We start from the raw sequence: 25,456 nt of genomic DNA on the forward strand, positions 1-25,456 counted from the left end.
TAATACAATGTTATTAAATGAGTGTTTTTTGAAGAGCTCAAAGAAACAACTGAATATATATATATATGCTGTTAGGCACATAGATGGATTTCAGTATGGAGTGTCTTCTAAAATATTACTTGTGTTTTTGTTTTTTTCATAGCAGCTTAGGATTCATAACAACATAACAGGCCCACAGTAGCTCAGCCCTGTTCAACTCCATCTGATGAGTTTTGTAATTATTTTGACCCATGTGTCTGTTTTAAGGCCTTCACCAGTTTACCAACAACCCAGTTGGACATAAAAAAACTGATTTGATGTGACTCCTGTAGCATATTGCCAGGTTTTGCCAGGTCCCCTGTTATTCCAAATATTGCCTAGCCATTATTGCAAGTGATATATGATTGTCATTGTTTTGTAAAGAATCCCAGTGTATTTCTGAATTTGGAATTGCCAGTCACAGCAGAACACATTTTTCAAAATGTATTTTGTGCAGTACTCAAGTTGCACTTTCTACACTGGTTTTATTGTCCTTGCTTTTATAAAAAATGAATTGAACTTGGTCTTGTTTGTAACTTGTATCTATTCCTTTTGTACATGCACATAGGTTGAAAAAACAAGTCACCCTGGGTATAATAATAATAATACTTATACTTATAATAATAATAATAATAATAATAATAATAATAATAATACTAAACACAGTCCAGAAGCCTCTTTAACAATTTAAACTGGCAGTATAAAGTCAGTCTTGCATACCAGAAGCTGAAATCCTAGCTTAGTCTTCCTATTAATTAGGAGGAAGGATAGTTTCAGCATACATGAAGTCTTCAGTAATTTTTTAGCTGTCAGGAATGTATTGAATACTAACTAATCAAATCTTGATTGCAGTGGTATAGCAAAGGCACAAACAGGCACATACAGTATTATCTGCAACCAGGACCTGCAGAGCGCAGTCAAACAATTCAAGCAGCAAAAGGTTATGAATGTTATACCTTATTCATACAATAAACATACAATTTGCAAGAGGTTCAATAATTGTTGAATTTAACTATTAGTGATTATAAGATTATGTTTTTAAAGTTACAGGCCCTTATACAGTACATGAACTAACACTAAAGGCTCCATTCATTTTTCCATTTAAATGGAACACCTTAGAGATGTGAAGCTAAGATGATGAAATGTACATATGTTTTTTTCTTTGTGCAATTTCTACAAGAGTCTGCTACTTTTAAAACTCAAAAATAAAACTATTTCTAGCCAATGGCATTATTCACATCCATTGTACATTACTAGCAATTGTTTAATTTAAAACCGTAAGATGTGTGGGGTCAAAGGAACGCATAGGGGTTAAGAAGCATAAAATAATTCTAGAGGAAATCAACTTTGGATCATAGACATCTCTCACTGTCATAGCTACCACAGAAGACCACCTGGAGGTCCGGTGATTGAATTTACTACTATAGGACAGGATAGGTTGGCATTATGTGTTGGACTTGAGTTTTTTTTTCAATTGACAAAACAGAATCCTTAGGTGTTCAGAGTCACTAAAATCAGCTTATGTACAGGCCTGATAAAATATATATTTATGTTGTCAGTTTTGTTGTTTGTTTATTGTTTTGTGGTCAGATAAAAAGACATTTATTTATATGTTATAAATAATCTTGGATAAACATACAGGATTTCAAAACGTCTCAACTCTGAGGGATAACTGGCCTTAATCTTTGATGGTTGTTAATTGTTCTAGTCTTTAGACACAAATTTATGCTTTTATGTAGATAGGCCTTTGAGGTATTTGATGTTTATTTTTCAACGGAGTCCCTTCACGTTTAAATGCAGCATTTCCCTTATAATTTGCTTTCAACATTTTCTGAGATTTGTTTAGGCAAAAGAAAACGTTGTAAAATGTCGCGAAGATAGCTGAACCCCGCCATCTTGTGGTCTTCTTAAGATAAATCTATGAGCAAGTTATGTAATGGCCCGGTTTCTTTTTATTTCAATGATTCTCCTAACATGGACGAACAATATTAGAGCTTTAGACGGTAGTGTCATAAAATTTGAAAAATGCAAATAGTGTTTAATATGAAGAAACATACAACATAATTCAGTTGTTTTTTGTAATCCATGGTTTCGTTGTATTCGTCTTCAGTAAAAATATCCATTATGTGGTGCAAGAAGCTTTAACACTACCGTATGTTTTCATTTATAACTTCGCTCACAAAGGAAACGTTATTTCCAAGTACAATACAAAAGCCGTGTACCCACAATACTTTTATTTTATTCTATTTTTTTTCTTTATCTCCCTATTAGAGAATGTGAATTATTTTCGAATACAGCGTTAGAAATAGCGTTCAGGAGCTGTCGAGAGACAATTCTTCTCATAGAATCTATACTCCAGCAACCAAGACAGTATAAACAGAGATGAGAACCTTTGGGGGCCAGTGATCACAAACGTTATCAGCAGATCTTTATTTAATATCCAGAGTGAACTTCTAAAGTATTCACTTTAAAGTAGTTTCAGGGAAGTTGACTGAAAGAATAAGGGTGTTTGAGACCTGTATTAGCTGCATTTATAAGAGCCTTCGAGCAGCCATCTCTGGCAAAATCTATTTAGTGCAGTGGGTAATGTTTAGGTAATGAACAAAGGTATAAGGAAAATGGGAGTTGGGGCCCTAGGAGGAGTAGGGAACATCACCGGGTTGGGAATAGTGTAAACACAGGTATATATGCATGTCTGTGTGCGTGTGTAGGTCCTTTACTTAATTTCATATGGCGCTTTTTGTGACATTGCATCTAAATGATTTTTACAATTACACAAACCAAAATAAAAGTATTTTGGTGCTTTTTCAATAAGTCTCCAAACATACATAAAATTGTATTTTCACCACAAACTAAAATTCATAATACGAACCAGCTATTCATAGTAGCGAGTACCCATAGAAATAGACATACAATTTTAACCCGTAGTCCTAAACCATGAATGATATATCTTCGTAACCAAAAAGAAACAGAGCCTTTTTCCAGTTATTTTCTACATCAATGAAAACTAAACAACATTTTTTATATATACAAACAGTACACAAAAGCCATTTGTTAGTAAAATTAAAATTTAACCGCCACCTCGCTACAGAAATGACATAAGATGTGGCAATACGACTAAACCAATCAACGAGCATTTCCTTTGCAAATAGCCTATAGGGATGAGCAGAAGGCGGTTTCCTATTTAAATCGTTGGTCTCGACCCAATCATAGACCAGTATGCCGGTTTGTCACACGCACTGACCAATCGAAGAGCGTATTCCACATTGTAGCCAATGAGAGAGCTAGTAAGGAATGACATAGTTTAGTGATCAAATTTGAATTTGTTGTTGTGTAGAGCTGAATTGTGGGAAAGGATTATCCGCTTTTATTGATGTGAGGTAAGTCAGTTTCTGTTAAAAATGTTTTGTGGTGAAGCTTTTAAGTTAACTTTAGTAGTGAAGTATATTTTCGGGATTAAGTTGCATTTTAAGTATTTTTTTTAGACGTAGATGATGCGTCTTATTTGTAGCAAAGGGCAAAGAAAGGCGGGTGAAATTGAGTGTGCATGCATTGCAAACTTTAGTAAGATGAGCCCACAGCTGGATCCTAAATCAGAAGACACGCGTCGTTCATCTCGGACCAGGGTTGAGAGCTACAAATCCTGACGTTCAGTCTGATCACGAATTGTTACTTCGAAAACCAGGCTGTTACGGTGCTAAGCCTGTTTGGCTTAGTTACCACTGAGTGGGCAGGACTGATGTATTTTTTATATTAGTACGTGGAATGTGCAAGCATTAATAAAGTATCTCTGTAAAGAGACTGGTCTGATGTTCTGATTTGCGTGCACTTGGATAGCCCAGGCAATTTCTTTTCGATTGCTTTTTGAATGTTTATTGAATGATGAATTTAGTCTCTTTCGTTGAACCGTTAAACGTGTGCACGGTTATTAGTTTTGTTTATAACATACGGTTGTAAAAGCTGGCTCACCAGCCATGTAGTTAAATAGATACATTTAGCAATTGTTCAAATATCAGAATGTCTTTAATGATCTGCCGTTGTTGAATTCCATTTAATCACTTTATTTTTCCATTTTTCGTACCCTTTATCTTGTTTCAATAATCTAATTAATAGTTATTTCAATATGAAATACAGTAAGTAGTGAATAAATGCTTGTTTAAGTGACCATCTAATAAATGTATTTCATGAATGCTATCATCCGGTTCCACGAATTAAGCTAACAGTGTCTGCAGTGCATAACTGATGACACATCGTAGCCTAATCTTTCATGGCTGGTGCTGGTTAGAGCAGATTAGAAATGAAATGTTAATGCCACCTTTCAACGTTTGATAACATGCTGTACTTGTTTTCAGGTCAGGCAGATTCATTTCTGATTAAGCAACAAGCCCTGGAGTGCTCAGCATGAGCTGGGCAGTGGAAGAGTGGAAGGATGGGCTGCCTGGCAAAGCCCTCCAGAAAATCCAGGAAATCGAGAGCCAGCTAGACAAACTGAAAAAGGAGAGGCAGCAGAAGCAGTTCCAGCTGGAAACATTGGAGGCTGCCTTGCAGAAGCAAAAACAAAAGGTGCTCCCCCCCCCCCTTCACGTTAGGTGGGGGGGTTATTGAGTGTAAGAAACTGGAAGCATCGCAGTTTGCTTTAGGGTTCAGGAGCTGTTTTGTCCACCGTGTCCCTTCTGCCGAACTGCTGCTCGTTTTGCAGCTTTTATGGTTTCACCTGTCCAGCCTGGTGTGTGTCACGTTGACAAGACATGCACAAAGCACATTTTTCAGGGGTTCAACAGGAAGAAACGACTAGTACAGCTACTTAAAAAAGACTGGTTAGGGACTCTAAATGTTATTTATAAATATCTTGTGAATCACATATTATTCTTAATAGATGTGTATAAGGTGCTTTGAGATCCTTTTGAATGCAAGTGCTGTGTGCGTGTAATTATTAATTATAATTTCTATAATTGTTTATTACGTGTCAATAGTTTGGAGAGAGTTAAGAGACCCAGACTAAAGTGAAACCATAGTCTTTGTGATTTCGTTATTTTAACATATTTAAAATGCATGTAACATTAAATTGGAGTTTCTTTGGTTATTTACTTCACTTGTGTTGTTTAGTTTTCCCCCAAGTAAGAATTCAAGAGATTATACAGTTCTTTCAGCGTTTTCTTCTCAGTGTTTTAAAAACATTTTCTGACATATCCCAAAAGATGGAAGTAGAGAAGAATGAAGTAACAGCACTCAAAAGAGAGAACCAGTCTTTGGTGGAGTCCTGTGACAACCTGGAAAAGACGAGGCAAAAGGTGACCCATGAGCTGCAGGTAAAGGAACAGCAACTCAACTACTTGGAGGGGCAGCTTGCTGCCAGCAAGAAGCAAATCGAAAAGCTGGAGCAAGAGATTAAGAGGTACATCATTCTGCATTACTCAGAAGAAATACTGTGTTCCAATATCACCTCCTGTTAATGCACCAAAAATCCTTCTGGTAAACATATTAAAAATAGAAGTTACAGTGCACTTTTTTTTTCAACCTGGATTCCGAAGGTAAATATTAATTGGTTGCCAAGTGACAGGTCTGAGTTTGTGGCTTAGATACAGATGCATGAATTCAGGCTGTCACAGATCAGCAGGTGACAGAAGTCCATAGGGATAGCACCGAGCTGTTCCTGTCAGAAGAGAGATTCTGGAGATTCGCAGTTACATGTTGCCAGATTTGCATTTGGAAAGAATCTGTTGACCTGATGTGATGGTATGTGATATTGGGAGAGCATCAGCCTTTAGCTAATTGAGGTTATGACAGATGTGTCGTATCGTGACATTGAATAACAATTTAGGCAAAAGTGAATTCTGATTATGACTATTCTGACTATCGCTTGTTCACACAATTGAATATAAATATTTTTATTTTCAGTTTTATGAATATACATATTTCACTGAATAAAGAATATTTCACTTGAACACATCAAGTTTAAGCTATTCCAGCTTTCTGGTAAAGTTGAGTTAAATATTGCAGTCCTTTAGTCGTAATAGTTAACTGTTCCTTGGCTAGAACAATACTCCTAAAAGATGAACACCAACACTAGGTTTTAATTGTGAGCTTAATTTATAGTTCCTACTTTAAATACTTGTTTCATTTATTCAAGAATACATCTAAAATGTTTATGAATGGTACCTAAGTGATATTGTCCTTTTTTTTTCCCTATAGGAACAAGGTTGAACTAGACAGAAGCCAGCAGTCGTTTGCTGCAGGAGATCAACAATCATATGGAACACCACAGAAAAGCTTTGCTACTCCTGTCACACCAAGCCAAAAGCTACATGGTACATTTGACAATTTGACATTGTTGCCATCCTTTAGATATGAAATTAAAATATAGATCTCTACTACAGGGTTTTTGGAAATGAGCTTTTGGAAATAAAACTGAAGCTTTTTTTTTTCCAGATTCAAAACTGGAAGAAATTCAAGAGAAATATTATAAAGAAGTAGAAGAAAGACAAAAACTGGAAGCAGAGCTGAAAGTTATGCAAATCAAAGTAAGTTTTTTTTAAATACTAAAATGCTTTCAGTATATAGAATGACAAAATTGTGTTACATTGTATTAGTGACTTTAATTGCTTATAATTAAGCTCATTTGAAAAGTAATAGCACAGCTAATGGCATAGATTGAATTCTTACATTAGTGCTGCTTGGAATATCTGGGATTTACTGTACTGATCTCTGGTACTAATTTGGCTCAGATGGTTGAGCTGGGACAGTGAAGAGTCCTGCAGAGCTTTGTAGTAGTAAGTATGTGGGTCATCTTGCAGCATAATGTCCTAGAACCACATTGCTTGTTTCTCTAGGGAGTGGATAAAGGAGAATCAGTACTGTTATACTCTGCAGGTGTTGTTGGTTTAATTTGTGAATTTACAGAAGATTATTGTAAAATTCCAAGTGTGGAATTATTGTAAGACTTTTGTGTCATTAATAAATTCATATTTGTACACTATATTTTAGGAATTATTCAAAAATGGAAATTACAGTATATATTGATTTCTAGCATTGTGGGCTCTTGTATTAATGCTCAATACATCTTGCCACCATTATTTTTTTCCGGACAAGTTATTAAACCAGTCGTCAGTAAGTCATAAGGACATTGCAAGACAGCAGACACAATCCTCGATATTTCCTTGGCAACAAGACCAAACGCCGAGCCGACAGTCACACAGCTTCCTGGAAACCCCTTTGAAAAGGGGGATTGGAGCTTCCAGCTTCCTCTGGGACCATGAAGAAACTCCATACAAGCGAAATTCCAGAAGCACAATGCATGACAATGCAGGCAGCTCTCAGCAAAGTGAGCAGCTGAAAGCAATGAATCAAGGTTTGTCCTTTGGCTTTGAGATATTTTACAAGTGATGAATATCATTTCCATTATGCTGGGGTTTTAAAACTGATGTTGAATTGGCTGAACAAAATTCTGTTCAGTCAAACTGTCCTGTCTATGTAGGTTTTTCATTGCAAACCAGGTTTTCAAAGCCTTTAATACTAATGACTGGACTGTTTTCATCCAGCTGTAAAACGTAGAGCATTATAGCTAGTGTGCTATATTCACAAACAGATACTGTATGTGAATATATGTAATATACCATTATATATAATATATGAAGTATATTTAAAAACAAATGCTGGAATTAATCAAAATGAGGATGATTTAGATGTGCTAGCTTTTCCTAAAAAGAGTCTGGTTCTACTAAAATCATGGAAGTACATTACTTTTTTGAGTCAAAGGGCAAGGTATTGCTTTTATCTTGTGTCTCTTTTAACTTCCATTCAAGTACTTGATAGGTCCAGTTTTTACTTTTTTCAGAACATTGCAAGGTAGAATTGCTGTTGTCATTTTGATTATAACATCTTGTCAACTATCTCCTTTAAAAGATAGTCGCCGTACCTAAACACAGGAACTATAGTGGTAATTCTTATCAAGTAACGAAGTACACTGTTGAAAGTAAATCCATTTTTTGTTGTCTGTATTAATTTTAAAATTTTCAGATCTGAAAGCCAAAGTGTCAGAGATGGAACTTTGTCTTCAGGCCCAAGACAAAGATATGAAAAACCACGTGAACAAGCTGCATGAAATTCAAAGCAACTTTGAAAAAGCAAAGATGGAACTTGCAGAGAAAGACAAAAACTTAAATAAATGCAGGGATGAATTGACCAGGGTGACAGGACAGTATGAACAAACCACTTCCAAGGTATGTGGAAAGGTGTATTTTTTACATCTTGGTTTTATATTTTATGAAGGTTATACTTCATACTAATTAAATTATACCTTAAAGGTACCTACATCCGTCTTGTGTATTTTGGAGAATAAGATTATTTAAAAATAACACTGTATAATTGTAACATTTTTATATGGGTTATAGAAAAACATGTCAATGAGTTTCACAGTTTTAGTTATTTTTGCTTCAAAGAGGTTAGTTACTTACTGTTTTAGATTTAAATGTTTGGTGTTGTGATCATTTACTTTTGCGTAAACATTGATACGTTTTAATAAAACTGTTGATGTTAAAAACTATTAGTGGAGGATAGAGTAGGGTAATATAGTGTATCATGATGTTTTTCTTGATGGTATTGCTATTATCAATCTGGTTTTCATGCAATCGATTTGTTTTAAATAGGATAATTTTTATACATTTTCTACAATGTATTCCGAAATGTGTCTGGTAGTGTAGAATTTTCCTTTACTTTGGATAATCATTTTCTTATGTGAACATATTTTCATCCTACAAAAATGCTTTGTCTCATTGCCAGAATTTAAAATATTGTGCTTTGAATTAACTTTGATCTTTTGTCTTTAGTGTTCAACATGATCAATTTCAGCATTCTCCCTTTCAAGCAAATGCATTTTTTCAACTTTTGTAATGCTGTCCTTATGTAATGCCCCTCTTTCATTTGAAACGGTTTTAATCCGATGTGTACTGCTCTCTTTATAATACCACCCCCTCTTACAGCCATTGTAAATGCATGTACTAGGCTTTGTGGATTACTGAAAGGGCCATATTATCATTTTCTCATGAATATGTGGCGATATATTGCCTACACCTATGAAAAGTGCTCAGAAAAGTCACGTCACAAGCCCTGGCCATCCTTTACACCAGATGCCAAGTTCCAAAAACATTACAAATGCAAGTAAGCCTTAAAACAAAATAGTCCAATACCGTGTTATGTCTCATTTTCTTGTTTGTAAAAGCTAAAATAGTCATTTTGTTTGTAGCACTCACTTCTAGTAGAGGTTATAAATATTTATGTCAAGAAACCAAAGATCTATTCTTTGTATCCTGATCATGTTTTCGGTCTCTCTCAGTGTGCAGCCCTTGAACAGAAACTGAAGCAGTTGTCTGAGGAGTTGAACTGTCAGAGACACAACGCTGATAGCTCGCGGCTTGCCCTGGAGCAGAAGATGAAGGACCATGAGAAGGAGCACCAGAAGGTCTGATCAAAGTGCTTGCTGCAGTACAGCCTGTTATCCTGACCTGGGATTCAGATGTTTTTCCTGTCATGAGCCCATTAAACATGAATGCCCTTTTAAAGAAAATACTGTAGCTGTAATGTCATCTGTGAATGGCTCCGAGTTCAGTAATAAAACTTTAGGTATTGATAGAATATGTCATTTGTCAAGATGGGTATAATCTTGACTTTTTTGGATAGCTCACATGAGCATCATGGCATTCATTTAATAAACAACTCTTAACATCTTTGTAACTCATAAAAGCACATTTCAAAATGTTAACCCCAACATTTGACAGTTCCTACAAATGTGATATTTTCACATGTGATATGTACATTTTCATATTTAATCCTGCTGGTTACAATCTATATTAAATTTTTCTAATTTGTTTGGTACCATTTGATTCACTTAAGATTTTTGTTTTTCCAGGAGCTGGTACATCAACAGAATTCCCTTCGCAGTCTAGATCAAGAGTTTCATCAGATGAAATCAAAGATGAGCCAAGAGCTCCAGCTGGCCAAAAGTGATTACAATGCCCTTCAGGCTGAAATGGATAAGGTGTGAAAGAGCAAACATTTCATATGTAGAATATCATCATTCCTCAGCTTTTTTTTTCATGGTGGCAAACTATTTTCTTCTTCTTTGGGTTAAACTTTTTTAACCTCTCTAAATTTTGAGCCTCTCTAGTAGTGAAAACTTCACATTATAGTTAGGAATTGTAGTTAGTAATATTTTTGCCACACAATTATTCAGAAGAGAATTAGTGGGCTTGTCAAAAACAGGTTTTAATACTCCACGAAAGCAAATAAACTATTTAAATGCTGCTTATGATGAAACGGGTGGCACTGAATCTTTCTGTGGGACCTTTCCAAGAAGCGTTCACACAAAAAATGGGTTGGATGTTAACTGATTACCAGCAGGTGGCATTACATTTCGGAAGAGTTCGTATTTTATTCTCACGTTTTTTAATTCATAGATAGTGCAGCAGAAGCATCACCTGGAAAAATGTATTGAAGATCTTAAGCAGAAGTTATGCAGGACGGAGCAGATACTACAAGCTAGTCAGACGAAAGAGAATGAAATGAGAAAGACCTTTGAGGTAGGACTTGTAATCTTTTCTGGTTGTAACCAAAATTAGTGTGGGGTTACTTAGAGGGGCTAGGATTGCATGATATATTTTTAGTTTAAAGGAATTTAGTTAAGTGTCTAATAAGTATAATTAAAGTATAGGCTTTTATAATGTTAACATGAATGTAAATAAAATTTAGTTTTACTCATGTAAATTTGGATGATATGACTCTCTACCTCTGCCTGTGCACATGCATTTGTATTAACTACATTATTCATTATACACTTGTAGGAAATGTACTTATTTGTGAATGTGTATTTGTTTTAAATTCAATTTCACCTTTGTAGGGAATCCAAAAAGAAAAAAACAGTCTTAGCTGTCAGTTCGAGCAAAGTTCAAGGAGACTGACTCAAGTAGAAGAAGAACTGAAATCTGCAAAACAAAATCTCAAACAAAGCCATAGCTTGATGGAAGACTTTAAAGGTGAGGTTTCTTCTAGAACATGGAAACACATCTTGAATGGTGTTTTTTGATCTTTGGAAATATTGATGGTTTTCAATTAAATTGCTGAGAGAAAGATGGAATAATTAAGTGACTAATTTTCTACACCAAAATCAACAAATAAGTGACTTTTACAAATCTATTACTTCAAAGGTAGTGTGAATAGAAGTAGTTACACTTTTGGTTTTACCTCAGAATTTCAGAGTGTAAAAAAATCAAAAATGAATTTTGACATTATATACTGTACAGTAAATATATTGTGTATTATAATATTAAAAGGTTACCAATATGCTAATGTATTGGTAATTCCAATTTTCTTATGCATGCATGCGATACATGATTTACCCTTAAAAATAAATTAATTTTATTTTAAAGTGGGATGTGTATAGCAATAATTTCACGTTAAATATGACTAATGTTTAGTATAGCATTCTATTAAGAATTTCTTTCAGGTTTAGACATGTTTTAAAAATCTTAGACTCCCTTTGTCTTTTTTTGAAAGAGATTACTTTTATTTACAGCTAAAACTCTTGCTCAAAGTGAAGAACTGAAATGTCTTCAAGTTAAAATGGAAAACCAAGATCAGTCTTCAGCGTTGGAGTTGGAAAACATGAAAAAAGTAGTGTCTGATGTTGAAAAGATTAAAGAAATGGCTCAGAACCAAATAAAGAAACAAGAACAGGACCTGGAACAAATGAAAAGTAAGCAGACTGTTATGGAGAAAGAACAGCAGGCACTGCAAATTGCTCTGGATTCTAAGCAGAATGAATGCACTGAATTAAAGAAGGAGAATGATTTCCTTTCCAAATGGAAGACTGAAAAGGAAGATCTTGTAAACAGCGTAGAGACAGAGAGAGAACACATGTTAAATAAAATTGGTGATTTGGAAAAAAATATTGAGATGATTCAGAATGTGAGCTGTGGCCTAACTGAAAAGGTGAATAGTCTTAAAAGTGAGAAGGAAGATTTGACAGAGCAGACTGACTCTTTAAAAGGTGAACTTCTTAAAAAGTGTATGGAATTGGAAGAAAAGAGCAAACTGTATGAAGAACTTCAGAAAAGCTCTGAGCGGGATAATCTAAAGTATACAAAAGACTTAGAGAATGCCAAGCTGCAGATTGCTGAACTCCAAGCAAAGGCATCAAATTTGGAAATGAAACTGCAATTGGAGACCTGTAGAGCTGACAAAATGGAACAGTCTTACAATGAATTTATACTACAGTATGAAAGTGCTTGCAATCTTGCAAAATCAAAAGAGTCTGTAATTGATCTGAAGGAAGAAGAAATCTTACACTTAAAGAACACCATTTCTCAGGCGTTGTCCCAGCATGAGGAACAGCTAGAAAAGCTCAGCACTGAAAGGTGTAGTTTGCTTAAAGCACACGAAGAGAGTCTCTCTGAAAAAGAACAAGCATTTCAGCAGGCCAGTCTGAACTTTGAAAAGAGTCAACAGGAAGCAGCATTCTTAAAGGATCAAGTGTCTTCATTGGAATCTTCTTTAAAACTTCAAAAAAACCTTAATGTTGAATTACAGAGCAAATGTGAAGAGCTTTCAAAAGTTAAAGGTGAACTGCAGATGAAATTTTCACAGGCTGAGGAAAGCCAAAAAGAACTTCTTCAAGAATTATCTCTGCTGTCTGAACAAGCCAGTTCTTCAGTGTCTCTACAAGAGCAGTGTAATCTTTTCTCCGAAGCAGCTAAGGAAAAGGAAGCTTCTTTGCAAAATTTGACAAAGGAGCTTGAAAGCAAAGTAACTGAATTGCAGGTCTTCAAAGCAAGTGTTGAGGAGCTTAAAAATTCAGTTGAGGAAACAGGGTTGAAGTCTTCCAGATTAGAAGATGAAAATGCACAGCTCAAAGCTGGACTACAGACTCTGGAAGAAGAAATTGAACAGGTTACTGTGAGGAGTCGAAGTCTAGAGGACTCTCACAACATCTTGTGCCAAGAGAAAGACAGTCTTTTGAAAGAAATATCTAGACTAAATGGTTTAGTAGGAGAGAAAGAAGATGCTTCTGCGGAGATGATAAAATCTTACAAAAATGAGCTTGGGGTTGCTAATGAGTTGTGTGCTCAACTTAAAAGCTCTTTAGAAGACCTACAGGGCAAATATACGTCTGTTATGGAGCTGAATTCAACCTTAGAAATTAGTCTGAGGGAAGAATCATATAAAAAGATGTCCCAGGATAAGGAATTAGTGGAACTTCAGAAAAAATATAGGGACGAATCAGAAGAACGTGCTTCTAAACTCAAGGGTTATGAAGATAAGCAAATGCAACTATTCCAGGAGAAAGAGGCATTACAGTCTCAGCTGCAAAATAAAAGCAATGAAGTTGAAAATACCATGGAGAAACTAGAAATGGCAGAAAATGAAATAAGCCAGCTAAGAAAGAATAATATGATCTGTAATGAAGAGCTCAATAAAATGCAAGATTGCTTTAGAATGATCACCCAAGAAAAAGAGACTTTGAAACAGCAGGTATCTACACATCAAAGTGAACTGGAGTCTTTGAAAAGTGTGTTATTAATTTCTGAAAACTGTATAGTGGAAAGAAACCTGAAGATTGAAATGCTTGAGGCTAAGCTGAGTGCCACTGAATTGAAACAGATAGAAATTTCTGACAGATTAAAGGAAAAGGAAGTACATTTGAACAAAATTAATGTTCAGCTTGAAATGCTCCAGATGGATCTTGAGGATAATCAGAAAAATTGTGTTTGTGAAGGAAGTGAGTTTGAACAACTTAAAAATTCCTTGGGTATCCTTGAGGCAAAACTTAAGGAAAATGAGTTGCAAAAGTCTTCTCTGCAGAAGAAGTTGCACTCTGCCAGGGAAGAACTTGCAGAGAAAGAACGTGAGGCCTTACTCACCAAAGCAGTTTTGGAGGATGCCCATAAATCTAGCAATAGCATGAATGAAAGTTATATTGCTCTTGCTGCTAAAGTTGAAATGTTGCAGGCTACAAATGAGAAAGCTCAATTTTCCCTGGATGAGGAAGTTAAAAGATACACAGTTCTTGAAAATTCCTATAGTAATTTGGTAGCAGAAATGACGGAATTGAAAACTAAGCTTGCAGAATCACAACATCAGTGCTTGAATGCTCTTGAAGAGAATAAAACCTTAATAAAGAACAGAAGTTTTGGCTTTGAGGAAACTCTGTTAAGACTACAAGAAGAAAATCAGACATTGAAATCCATGCTTGACGAGCAAAATGATAAAAGCAAATGCTCTGAAGAGCTCAAAATGCAGACTAAAGAACTTGAAAGCTGTCAAATAAGTTCTGAATGCCAATACGATAGCTTATCAAACCTATCTAAGCAACAATGCTTTATTGATCAACTTCAGGCAGAGAAAGCTCTGCTCACTCAAGAGACAATCCACAAGAACCTGAAAGCTGACACGTCAGAACTCCAGACCTGTGGTCCTGATGATGGTCCATTATACAGGACACAAAATGATTTGTGCCCATTGGAGAGTGAGCTCCTAAAAAAGTCTGATGAACTAAAAATGCTCTCTCAAACCTATGAAGAATCTTTGAAGACTTTGAAAGAACAAATGGATAGACAGAAAGAAGTTTCAAAAGAAGAGATTGAGGAGCTGAAAGCTGCCTTGTCCAGAGTACAACATGAGCTTGATCAACTCCAACAGCATCATCTAGATGAAGTAAAGGTGTGGCAGCAGAAGCTGGTCGATTTGAATGCAGAAATGGAGACCAGACTTGCAGAGGAGAAACAGAATTGTGAGTTTTTGTCTTCTGAGTTGGAGACTGCAAGACTACAGATGCAATGTCTAGACCTGAGCTCCCGTTCTCTCCTGTGTTCTGAGAATGATGAAGAGTTTCACCAGGTAAGGCATTTCATTGTTCATCATTAGTCTTCTGTAAGTGATTTCAGCGAAGTTTAATTGAAGACAAATCTAATGTTATGCAATCCAGCTTCCTTAATTTTCCCACCAGCACAATTTATCTCATTAGGGCAGGGGTTTGCTATAAACAAACTGTTTGGCATTATACATCAGCATTTGTTGTCAACTGGTTAAAGGATTAAACTTAAAATGCTTATTTGTGATCAAGTGAAAGCTTGCATGCAAATTGAAAAGCTAATGCTATTTCTTAAATTTCCCATAGTAATTGTTATACAACTTGTTAAATTCTTCAAAAAGCATAACTGAACTTGTTACATTTTTTATACTTATCAGTACTAATAATAACGGAAAAATGCCAATGGAAAAAAATACTGTTTTTAAGTCTGTTGTGGTAAAATCTCTATATTTGCATATTTAAACAGAAGACTTCAAGCTTGTTAATCCATATACAGTATATCAGAGAGTGAAAGGTTTATGTATTTATGCTTATATATTTCTAATCAATCACTTATTACTCTTTTCTTTGATTTGCAAATAAAAGGGGGGAACTTATTGGTAGTTTCGTAACTAGTGAATCTCAAATTTTGTCCAGCCATTTTTTTAAGGTGCCTAGAGTGTTTGGGCCTCAGATACCTGACTGGAGAGTCTGTTCCAGACACCCATAACTCTGGGTGAAGAAGTGTTTCTTATTCCCTGTCCTTCCCCTTGATTTTCCAAATGTGACTCTGTCTTCTTGTTTCACTATTGAGTGTGAAACAGTACCCTAATTTGAATTTATCAATACCTGTTAGAATTCTGAAGCATTTAGAGTACTAGGATAAAATCTCTTTTTTTTTGTTCTAAAGAGTAAAGATTTATCTCCCTCAACAATTCCATATATTAAAGTATATGGTAACCTGAGACCAAGAATAATATTTGTTGCTCTTTCAACTCTTTCTAAGGCTCTAATATATTTTCTGTGATATGGTTACTAAAACTAAACACAACTTCCCTAGATTTAATTTCTCACACTTTTTACTATGTACATAAGAATTACACTTCCAAATGTGACTTTACTCTGTTTAAATGCCAAAATTCTATGTTAATGCATTTTAGTGCTTTTATTTAGTATTTGAGAGTTGTTATGTATGTTGGGTACAGTACTATCTGTTAGGTCTAGCTTAGCTGAAAAGCTCAGAACTCCTGACTTTGAAAGTAGAACCAATCATTCAAGACTCTTAAAGTTTTGGCTGTCAGACCATTTTTAGACCGTTTTGCATTGCTATAAAGTATAAAGTGGTGTTGGGGTTACAAGTAAACAGAACTTGCTTTATCTTAATAATATTATTTGAGATTTATAATAAATGTTTGTTTTAGATTATTGACAATATATAACACAAATACTATTTGTTTTCTGCTGTAGGCCAACACTGAAAAGGGAGGTATAAAATGCCTCTCTCCAGAGAAAGACCCTGAAGGACTGAAGACTGAAATATTAGAGTCGACTGCACAACAGTACAACCCCAATGTGAATGAAGAGGTTGAGCATTCGGAAACAGGAAGCAACACAGCCATTAATGATACATTTGATGGACTTTTAAGTGGAGTGGGAATTCTTACTCTAGAAAATGATGCTTCTGTAGTAGAGGATGACTTGCATACCACCAAAACGAGCACAGAAAATTTACAAGTCAGTGTGTTGCAAGAGTGTCTTAAAGATTTGGAAGAAAACAATGAAAAGGGCAATTTGGAGAATGATGTTCAGACTTTATGCTCACAGTCAGATCTTAATAAAGCTGAAATGATTTCAAAAACAGATTTGTTTGCTGAAATGGAAGAAAAGTTCCAAAAATTGGAAAAAGAAAATTCAAATTTGATACAAAAGCTAAGTGTCTCTGTCATGGAGAACCAGAAACTTGATAAACATGTAAGGGAACTGGATGAAGAGCTTAATAGCCTAAATTTGCAGTTAAAGACATCAAAATTGCAATTGTCTGATGTAACCAATTTGTTGGAAAGTCTGGAAATGGCTAAAGGAGGCTGGGATGAAAAGTTCCTTCAGATTGAAAGTGATCTGAAAAGGACTCAATCTGAGAAGGCTAATCTGGAAAAACATATCTTGTCTTTGGAGGCAGAGTTTGAAGAGATCCAGCAGAAGAATGAGAAGCTTCAGAAAGAGCTTGACTTAAGTAAGAAAGCAATTGTGAGTTTAGAACAACAGCTGAATGGGGATGTAGATGAAAGAAATCAGCTGCATCAAGAGTTGTCCTTGTGCACTGAGGAAAAGGAAGAAGTTGAACGTGATTTCCAGAGGTGGAAAGGAAAAGCTGAACAACTAGAAAAGGATAACGTTGATGCCAAGGAGTTTATAAAGATCCTTGAGAAAGATATAAGGAATCAAAAATGTCAAAGAGAATTGGCCAACAGTAGCCTTGAAAACCTGCAAAGTGAAAAAGAGAAACTTTTGCAGCAGCTTCAGAACATGGAACAGACTGTTGTGTTACTGAAAGAGGAGAATCAAGAGTTGCTTAGAGTATTGAATGAAGTTAAGGAAGAAAAAACTTCAGTCTCAACAGAGTGTGAAGTTCTTGAGAGCAAAGTACAAGAGCTAGAAAATGAAAACTCAAAGCTGTCCCAGTTGCTGGAGTCATCCCTATGTGAAAAGGGTGAAATTGCATCAAAGTTGAATTCTACTCAGGAAGAGGTAACCCAAATGCGTGCAGGCATTGAGAAACTAAGGGTGAGAATTGAAGCAGACGAGAAAAAGAAACGGCACGTGGCTGAACAGCTGAAAGCAAGCCAGAGGAAAGCTGATGTTCTCGTGGACAAAATTGAAAAGCTTGAAAGGGAAAGAGAGATGACCGAAGCAAGTCTGGAAGATGCAATTCTTCAGGCAGAGTCTGCTAAAGCAGAGCTTGAAATTTTAGCCCCTGAAAAGAAGGAACTGACAAAATCGATAGAATGTAAAGTACAAGAAATTAATGATCTGAAGGCAGTAAAGGAGAAATTGGAAAAAGAGTTGCTCTGTAAGAATGAACAGGTTGTGCAGCTGCAGATCTCATCTAGTGCAGCTTCTGAGAGACTGGAAGTGCTTGAAAAAGAAGTCAAAGTAGCTAAAACTAATCAAGAAAATGCGGCACAAACATGTGAATCAAAAGTCAAAGAAATAAGTAATGAGCTGCAGCTAAGCAAAGATGAGGTAATGTCAATGCAGTCAAAAGAAAATGATTTAAATTCTCAGTTATCTTGTTTTAAAAATGAAAATATCATGTTATCCCAGAAACTCCAGGATGCTGAAAAGACCCTTGCAGACGTGAAATCCCTAAATCAGGTTCTTTCTCAAGATTGTGAGGCAAAGCAACTGAAATTGATTGAGAGCACTGAGGTAAATGGCCAGTTGCAACAAGAAGTGGTTGATCTGCAAGTGCTGAAGCAGACTGCAGAAGAGAAGCTGACAAGTTTAGAAGTTGAAAAGGAGGAGTTGGAAAAGGAAAAGGTCTGTCTACAGACAATTGTAACGGAGTGGGAACAAAGGTCGCAGATAATGTCGACAAAGGCAGAAGTGATGCAAAACACAATAAATTCTCTGGAAGACGATTTAAAACAGCACAAGCATAATTTGGAGTCGGTGAAAGTCATTAATTTGGAACTCGCTGAAAAGGTAATCTGATATATTAAGTATAAAGTGCTTTACAAATGTAACCATATTAAAGAAAGTTTTGCTAACAAGTAATATTTCTGTGTTAATTTTTGAAAGATCCAATATTTCTCAATTGTCAAAAGATCTGACACTTAAAATCCTTTGATCTTAATTGAGATTGTTTTCCTAACAGGTAAGCATGTTACAAGAAAATTGCGTCAAGCTACAAAATGAAATCAATGATCGTTTGAAGAAAGCAGAGAGGATGCAGAAGGATTTTGAGCTTGAAAGAAACTCCCTTTCTGTTGAGCTTCAGTCCTCTCGGCAAGAAGTGGAAAGCTACAAGGTATTGTTTTTTTAGTTTTTGTGGATCATTGAACTGTTGCCTTTGTTCTGCATCTTTGTAACCTGATTTATATCCTGATCAAGTTTCATTCAATAAGTTTTTTTCTTCAGCTGTCTTTAGAGATCTCTGCTTCAGAAAAAGAAGAGCTTAAGAAGAATCTGGCCTTATCTCAGGATAACATTGCTTTATATGAGCAGAAAATTAAGGAAATGGAAGGTGCCTATCAAGAGAAGCTTGCACTAGCACAGGAAAGGGTAAGGTTTAAGACTGTTAAAGGAGAGGGTGCTTGTCATAACCAAAGAGAGCATTGTTTCCAAAACTGGTAAAATATTGTCATGTCATACAAATGACAAAGTTCAGGTGTCTGTGAAGCACAAGTCTCTTTATTTCATATGCATATGGAAGTTTGGTTTTTAATCACCAGAGTTAAAAATAAGTAACTAAAGATGTTTTTTTATACTGAGCAACCAAGTTACTATGACACATTCTAAAAAAATGATAAGACAGCAACATTAATTATATCTTAGTTGCAGACTAGACAACAGTTAGTCCTTTTCATGTGTTCTAGGCATACAGCCTGCTTACCAAATACATGCCCTTTATCTTACTCACCAAGGCCAGGCAGCATCTTTATATATTGGGGCGCAAAGCCAACTTTAAGCCACTAGACTGCATACAGTAGTTTGCAAAAATACAAAAACAAAAAATGATATTATCTCACTTCCCAGGTGTCTCCCTAATCTCTTCAATATTAATCAAAATTGAGTATATTTGCCATTATTTTGTGCTTGGGCATCATTTTTAATGCATTAAGAGTAATTCTAAGTTTCTTTGAAATATTAGTTTTAACTTTTCATGTAGCTTAAGTATTTCATTCAGGCAACGGAGACAAAGCATGTGAGTTGCAACCAGAAATGCAGCTTAACTGCAAAAAGGGAAAAGTTGGCAAAACATAATGGTAATCAATGAAATTCAGTAAAAGCTACAACCCGAAATGCCACTAATTAACTAATACAGAATGTCTATTCCTTTTTTCTCCTGTTGTCTTGTGCCTTCTTTTGGGATGTGTCTGTGACTTCTCTACCACTGAGTAAACTACAAATTTACAAGGGATGTTTTTACAGATAAAAATTGAAAGCATGGAACACTCATTTAAGTGTGTTACGTAATCGTGCCCTGGGCATAAAAAAGAGAATGCAAAGACAACAGTCTAGCCATAGCTGCAGTGCAGCTGCAGTAACAGAAAAGGCTTTGTATGTGTCCTCCACCTTTTCCAGGAATGCAAAATAATACAGGAGATTAAATTATTTAGCATCTCCAAATAACACGTTCCCCTTTTTTTTTTACAACTAGTGTACCTTTCATTATATGACATGCTTATTTTGTGATTAGTTCAGATAAAAATCTCAGTTTCAAAGCAGATAGGGTTCTACATCTATTTCCATGGCTGTAAGATTATGTTAAGAATGCATAAACTGTTTAATTTTGTTTCCCCCTTGTTTGAGTTCTGTGAGGATTGTGCGTTGTTCTTGAATACTGTTGCCAGGCTAATACCTCTTCATTGTGTTCTTTAGTCAACACATGTTGTGCCACTACCCTCTGAGATTTAAATGTCATACTTTGGTTTTCTTGGTTTGTTTTAATATCCTGGTGCTGTTTAACATTACACTCTGGAGAAAGCTATGATAAAATATTATACAACACTTCACATCCAGGTCTGCACTGACACTTACTAAGACAGCACAGGCCTAAAAAAAATCAGATCACAACACCTTTTTTCTCTATTTGGTAGCTATGCTCCTTATTGTAGGGCTATTTCTTGAAGAACAAAAGCAAGTTGTAAAATTATTCAGAACTTCACCTTGGAGGAGGAAATATTTTATCAGTGGGATTGATTACGAAGAAGGGGACCGAGACCTAAGGAGTTATTATGTGTAATTATTTGGAAGAATAGAAAGTCCTTGTCTACATGGAAAATTTGCCTTTTATGCATTTAAGGAAATATTGATTTCAGCTAAAATGCAACATCTAATGACCTTTCATGTTCTTCAGTATGAAGGGGAAAAACAGGCACTGAAACGAGAACTGACTGCAGCAGAGGAAAAGAACATCGATTGCTTAACTGAAATAAATGACCTGAAGTCCAGTAAAGAAGAGCTGAACTTAGCATTAAAGGAATCGGAAATAAAATTGGAACAGTGTACCAAAATTAAGGTAATTAATATGTTCTAAAAATTTTTTTTAATATGTCAGGTATACGTACAGTAGGTGTGAGATTTGTCTCAAAAAAGTGTAAGCCTGCCACAAGGCATTGATTTTGTTTTCTGCTTCTAAAAACCTGCTAAACATCTACAGGGTGACCTGAATTCCACCATTATGCGGCTCACTAAGGAGAAGGATTCTGCCCTCAACAAGCTACAGCTCTGGATGAAGTCCTGCAAACAGCTAGAGCAAGAGAAAGAAGCACTCCTTAAAGAAAACCAGCAGCAAGAACTGCTTGCCAAACGTAATGCCAGCCAAGAAGAAGGTATGACACAACCTTGGAGATTTCGTTTCTGTGAGCACTATATATCTAACACTGCTATAAACAATTGTTCAGAAATCTTGAGTATTAATCACTATAGCATTAACAATATTCTGCTGTGGTGTTTGTTCTTTGGTCGCTATACATAATGAATGCCAGTTTTTAGGAATATTGTTCCTCCCACTGGATCTGTAGCTTGATGAAGTTTGATTTACTCCTGCATAGATGAGGAATTAATGAAGCTGGGAATTATGGACATATTGGCTGTTTTTTTAATTTTTTCTGCTAAATTAATCATCATGTATGTGTTCTTGCAATGGCAAAAACTGAAAGTAAGGTTGACTTGATAATGAATTGGTATATATAATAACGGCTTTAGTGACTTGGCCTTTTTGTTGTTTGCATTTAATATTGTTTATGTATTCGTGATTACATTGCAGCACAATAAAAGTAAGACATTAATTTCTGTCTTGTATAAGTAGAAGGCAGCTTTTTTTCCCACTGCAATACTGTGTAGATCATTCAAAGTAAACATGTACTTTAAATATAAATAAATACATGTGTTTTATAGATTATTTTAGAAGGAAAGATGAGCAAATAAAGGAGCAATTTCCTATTTTTACTGTTGTTTGAAATGGTTTCTTCTTCACTCTTCATTCTACAGTAGGAGCACTACAGTCTGAGATACAAGAACTCAAAGAGGCCTTGGATGAGAAGAGTAAAGAAGCTGATGAGAGCATGGAGAAGTACTGCAATATCATGATTAGTCTTCACAAACTGGAAGAAGCCAATGAGATCCTTGAAAACAAACTTGCTTTAATGAGCAGCCAGGTATTGCCTTTGAAAGGTAGCGAAACAGCAGGGAGCACTCCAAAAACATCAGATTCCCCAATAAAAAAGAACCCTAAGTCTGCAGTAAGGAAGAGAGCTTCACCCAGAGGACAGTCACGGCTTTCAGCAAAGAGGCAGAGAGCTTCAGGTGCTGAGGAGGAAACTGACCCAGCAAAGGCACAGGAGCACCTGAGCTCCAGCAAGAGAGTCTGCGGACAAGTGAACCCCCAAACAGCGCAGCGTACAGAGGAGGAGGACGACGAATTCAGACTAGAGGGGTTACCAGAAGTGGTGAGAAAAGGTAAATGTTTTTCACTACATGTGATGTACTGAAGAGTTAAGAATTTAAGCTGAAGAAGTAGTTAAAAAAAAAACATGCCAGAGTCTTCTCAAGGGGCATTGCTGGAGATGTAGCAAGAAAGCAAACAAGAAAGAATATCTAGAGAAGACCATTTATGGGTAAAAAAAAAAGGTCCAGTTTTGACAGGAGGTGTCAGGCTTTCAGGTAATCGATAGTTCAGTTACAATTAGTCAGGTATTTTGAATTTCAATTATTTAATTGTGAAGCTTCACTGCTATACTAATTACACAAGTTGACATTTGCATAACATTCAAAAGCATTCTCATACTATCCTAAGATGGAAACATTGCCTTAACTATACTGAGTTCTTCAGTGGTGGGCTGCAGCTGCAGCAGTTACCTGTATGCCCCATAAAGACTTTAAAAGTTCATAGCATTAACATGATCTCTCTGGGGGGGTTTCTAGGGTTTGCAGATATCCCATCTGGAGAAATGAGCCCCTACATTATTCGTAGGACAACTGTTCAGAGGTGCAGCCCGCGCCTTGCTGCAAAGAGATCTCCCACATTACAGACTGCTCAGAAAGGACTGGAAAATGCTGTTCCTGGACAGAAACCCACAGCAGAGGGCAGCAAAAATCAAAAAGTAAGAGTTAACATGCTACATATGCCTTTGTATAAACAGGGCAATTGAACACTATTACTATTTCTGACATTACAAATGGCTGTAATAAGCAGCCTTGAGACCAAAAAATATGAACACCGCTGTTGATGTGTTTTTTGAGTTCTTAAAAGTTTAGACATTTCAAACACAGGAAACAATCCACTTCAAATGAGTTTAGTTTTAAAGGTTTTCAAATTTATTTTGGAAGTGCTACATGTTTTAACACATCATTAATATATCGCAATTTAGAACTTAGACTTTTATTTTGTCTAAGTTTTGTCTTGTTATGAAACTATATTGAATATTTCTTTATGCATTATGCACAATTACTATAACATTATGCATCCTGAACAGTCATCTATGCCTCTAAAAGGTGGTCTTTTAAACATTTCCACAGACACTTCCTTCCACGAGTAATACAAAGACAAGCAATGACTGCCAGCAAGCTCTTTCTGAAAATGACTAACCACCTTCAATTCTTAGAAGCTAAATGTACACTGCGAGCACCTTTTGAGCTACTTCAAATGACATAGTATAGATAGACTAAAGAATATAAGGTTGTGTCAGCTGGGTCATACTATTGTTCTTTCTGTTCTGGGTTGACTTTTGTATTCCAGTCTCTGAAACTAAAGTATTAAGAAACAAAAATACACTTTTTTTTACTTCCTTCAGTGTGTGTTCCATTATCTCAAAATCTATTCTTTTCTAAGGATAAGACAATTGTTATAGAGGTGTCACAGCTGACACTTAAAAATGTTCTCCTCTCATTTAAGGTGGTGTCATTTTAACCTGTCACAAAGTAAAAAAAAAAAGTATATTTCTCTTTTGCTTGAAGTAAGTTTACACAGTGGGACCTTACTTGCAAAGACTGCAGTGTTAACATGAACCTGCCTGTACTTAAGAGTTAATTTAGTCATTCACAAATTAGCCTTGTATTAACTGCGTTCATCGTAATTTAAAGCTTACCATACAGGTTACATTGTTTGGATGAAGCTGTGTGAAGTGTTCAGTTGTACACATCTTGAAATTCTTGAAATACATCTTGTTTTACTGCAATCAGTATTCAAAAAAGATGATCGTTGTTAAAATTGATGTTGTTAAAATATGCTTCTTTTGTAGCAGATGCACAAAATGGAATCACTACCTGCACCAGTGGCCCTCAGTGCAGGGAAACTGCTGTCAACCATAACTAACAGTCCCACTAAGCAGGGCTTCGAGAGTCCTGTCAGCAACATGGAAGTAAGGAGAAGCAAGAGATCCCTAAGCTCAAAGAAATCACCTGAGCAAAAGGAGAAACGGAGACAAATAATGGCTTCTGAAAACTCAAGTGAAAACTGTCAAGTACAGTGATAGCAGTTTTCTAAACTGAAAAGTGTAAATAGCAGTATTTCGTGTAAGAATAAAAAAAAATGTATATTAGTTTTTTTCTACTTATTTGTATTATTTTTTAAACTTGCATTTTTAAAGCTTGTTTTAGTTGAAAAAGAAAATATCACAAAACGTCTTTAGAATAGAATTGTACAAAACCAGGTTAAGCAAGTTTACTTATTGAGCTTAAAAAATAGCAGAATACTTCTCTGATCCTACTACTTTTAAGATCAAGGTTTTCTGAAAATGTATACAAGTTCAAAATGCACAGTTCATTAAATGACATTAAGTGACAAATTGCTTGTTTGATTTTTTTAAAATACATTTAATAACCTCTAGCTTTACTCAGAGTGGGTCAGTGTCGTGACATTTAGAGCTTGTGTATTTTTTTGTTGTTGTTTTGTAAAGCGCTTTGAGAAGCCACCTTAAAAGGTGCTATATAAAATAAAGTTTATTTATTATTATCTACAGGATAATGGGTAGTGGAGAACTATTCTCTTATAAACTATAAAACCTTCCATCTTAATAGTCCACTTATTTAAAGTGGGTCACTTTTACAGGTAGAAGCAAGACAGCCTTTATGATTGTCATGTGGTAGCTGTTTTGAAACAGCCAAGATATGATGTAAACATTAAAAAGTCAAGAATTATTTAGCCATTTGATACTAGACTGTAAATTTAAGGGTAAAGTTGGGGATTGTAATTATTACTGTTAATTATTAATGCCTTTTTACTGTTCAGTGGCTAATTAGTACGTCAGTTTAGCTTTTACAGGCAAAAAAGAGCACTAGCTATAGTTCTGTGTCACCCATCTATGTGTAACAGTTTGTGCACAACCCAGTTACAGAAGTGACATCGCTCCCGCTGAAGTTATCCGCTGTCTA

At 35.6% G+C, this 25,456-nt stretch overlaps 1 protein-coding gene across 1 annotated transcript; it reads left to right on the top strand.

Moving 5' to 3' along the window:
* Positions 1-3,358: 3,358 nt before the first annotated feature.
* Positions 3,359-24,870, top strand: cenpf (centromere protein F). The gene is made up of 20 exons (XM_088909511.1): positions 3,359-3,398; positions 4,371-4,581; positions 5,217-5,413; positions 6,211-6,326; positions 6,448-6,539; positions 7,108-7,366; positions 8,035-8,237; positions 9,350-9,475; positions 9,923-10,051; positions 10,470-10,592; positions 10,910-11,045; positions 11,585-14,904; positions 16,325-18,562; positions 18,735-18,887; positions 18,998-19,141; positions 20,940-21,101; positions 21,243-21,414; positions 22,076-22,543; positions 23,009-23,187; positions 24,325-24,870. Exons 2-20 carry the CDS (start codon positions 4,420-4,422, stop codon positions 24,553-24,555), a joined length of 8,610 nt encoding a protein of 2,869 aa, XP_088765637.1. The 5' UTR covers positions 3,359-3,398; positions 4,371-4,419; the 3' UTR covers positions 24,556-24,870.
* The last annotated feature ends 586 nt before the right edge of the window (positions 24,871-25,456 follow it).

The sequence above is a fragment of the Atractosteus spatula genome, chromosome 2, assembly GCF_055471065.1.
Source record: "Atractosteus spatula isolate fAtrSpa1 chromosome 2, fAtrSpa1.hap1, whole genome shotgun sequence".
Lineage (NCBI taxonomy): Eukaryota > Metazoa > Chordata > Actinopteri > Semionotiformes > Lepisosteidae > Atractosteus > Atractosteus spatula.

Excerpts from the sequence above, each read along its gene's own strand:
- cenpf (XM_088909511.1), top strand. The coding sequence starts at position 4,420 with ATGAGCTGGGCAGTGGAAGAGTGGAAGGATGGGCTGCCTGGCAAAGCC. Across the intron at positions 4,582-5,216 it reads TGCAGAAGCAAAAACAAAAG|ATGGAAGTAGAGAAGAATGA; the intron begins GTGCTCCCCCCC and ends ATATCCCAAAAG. Across the intron at positions 18,888-18,997 it reads AAGAAGTGGAAAGCTACAAG|CTGTCTTTAGAGATCTCTGC; the intron begins GTATTGTTTTTT and ends TTTTTTCTTCAG.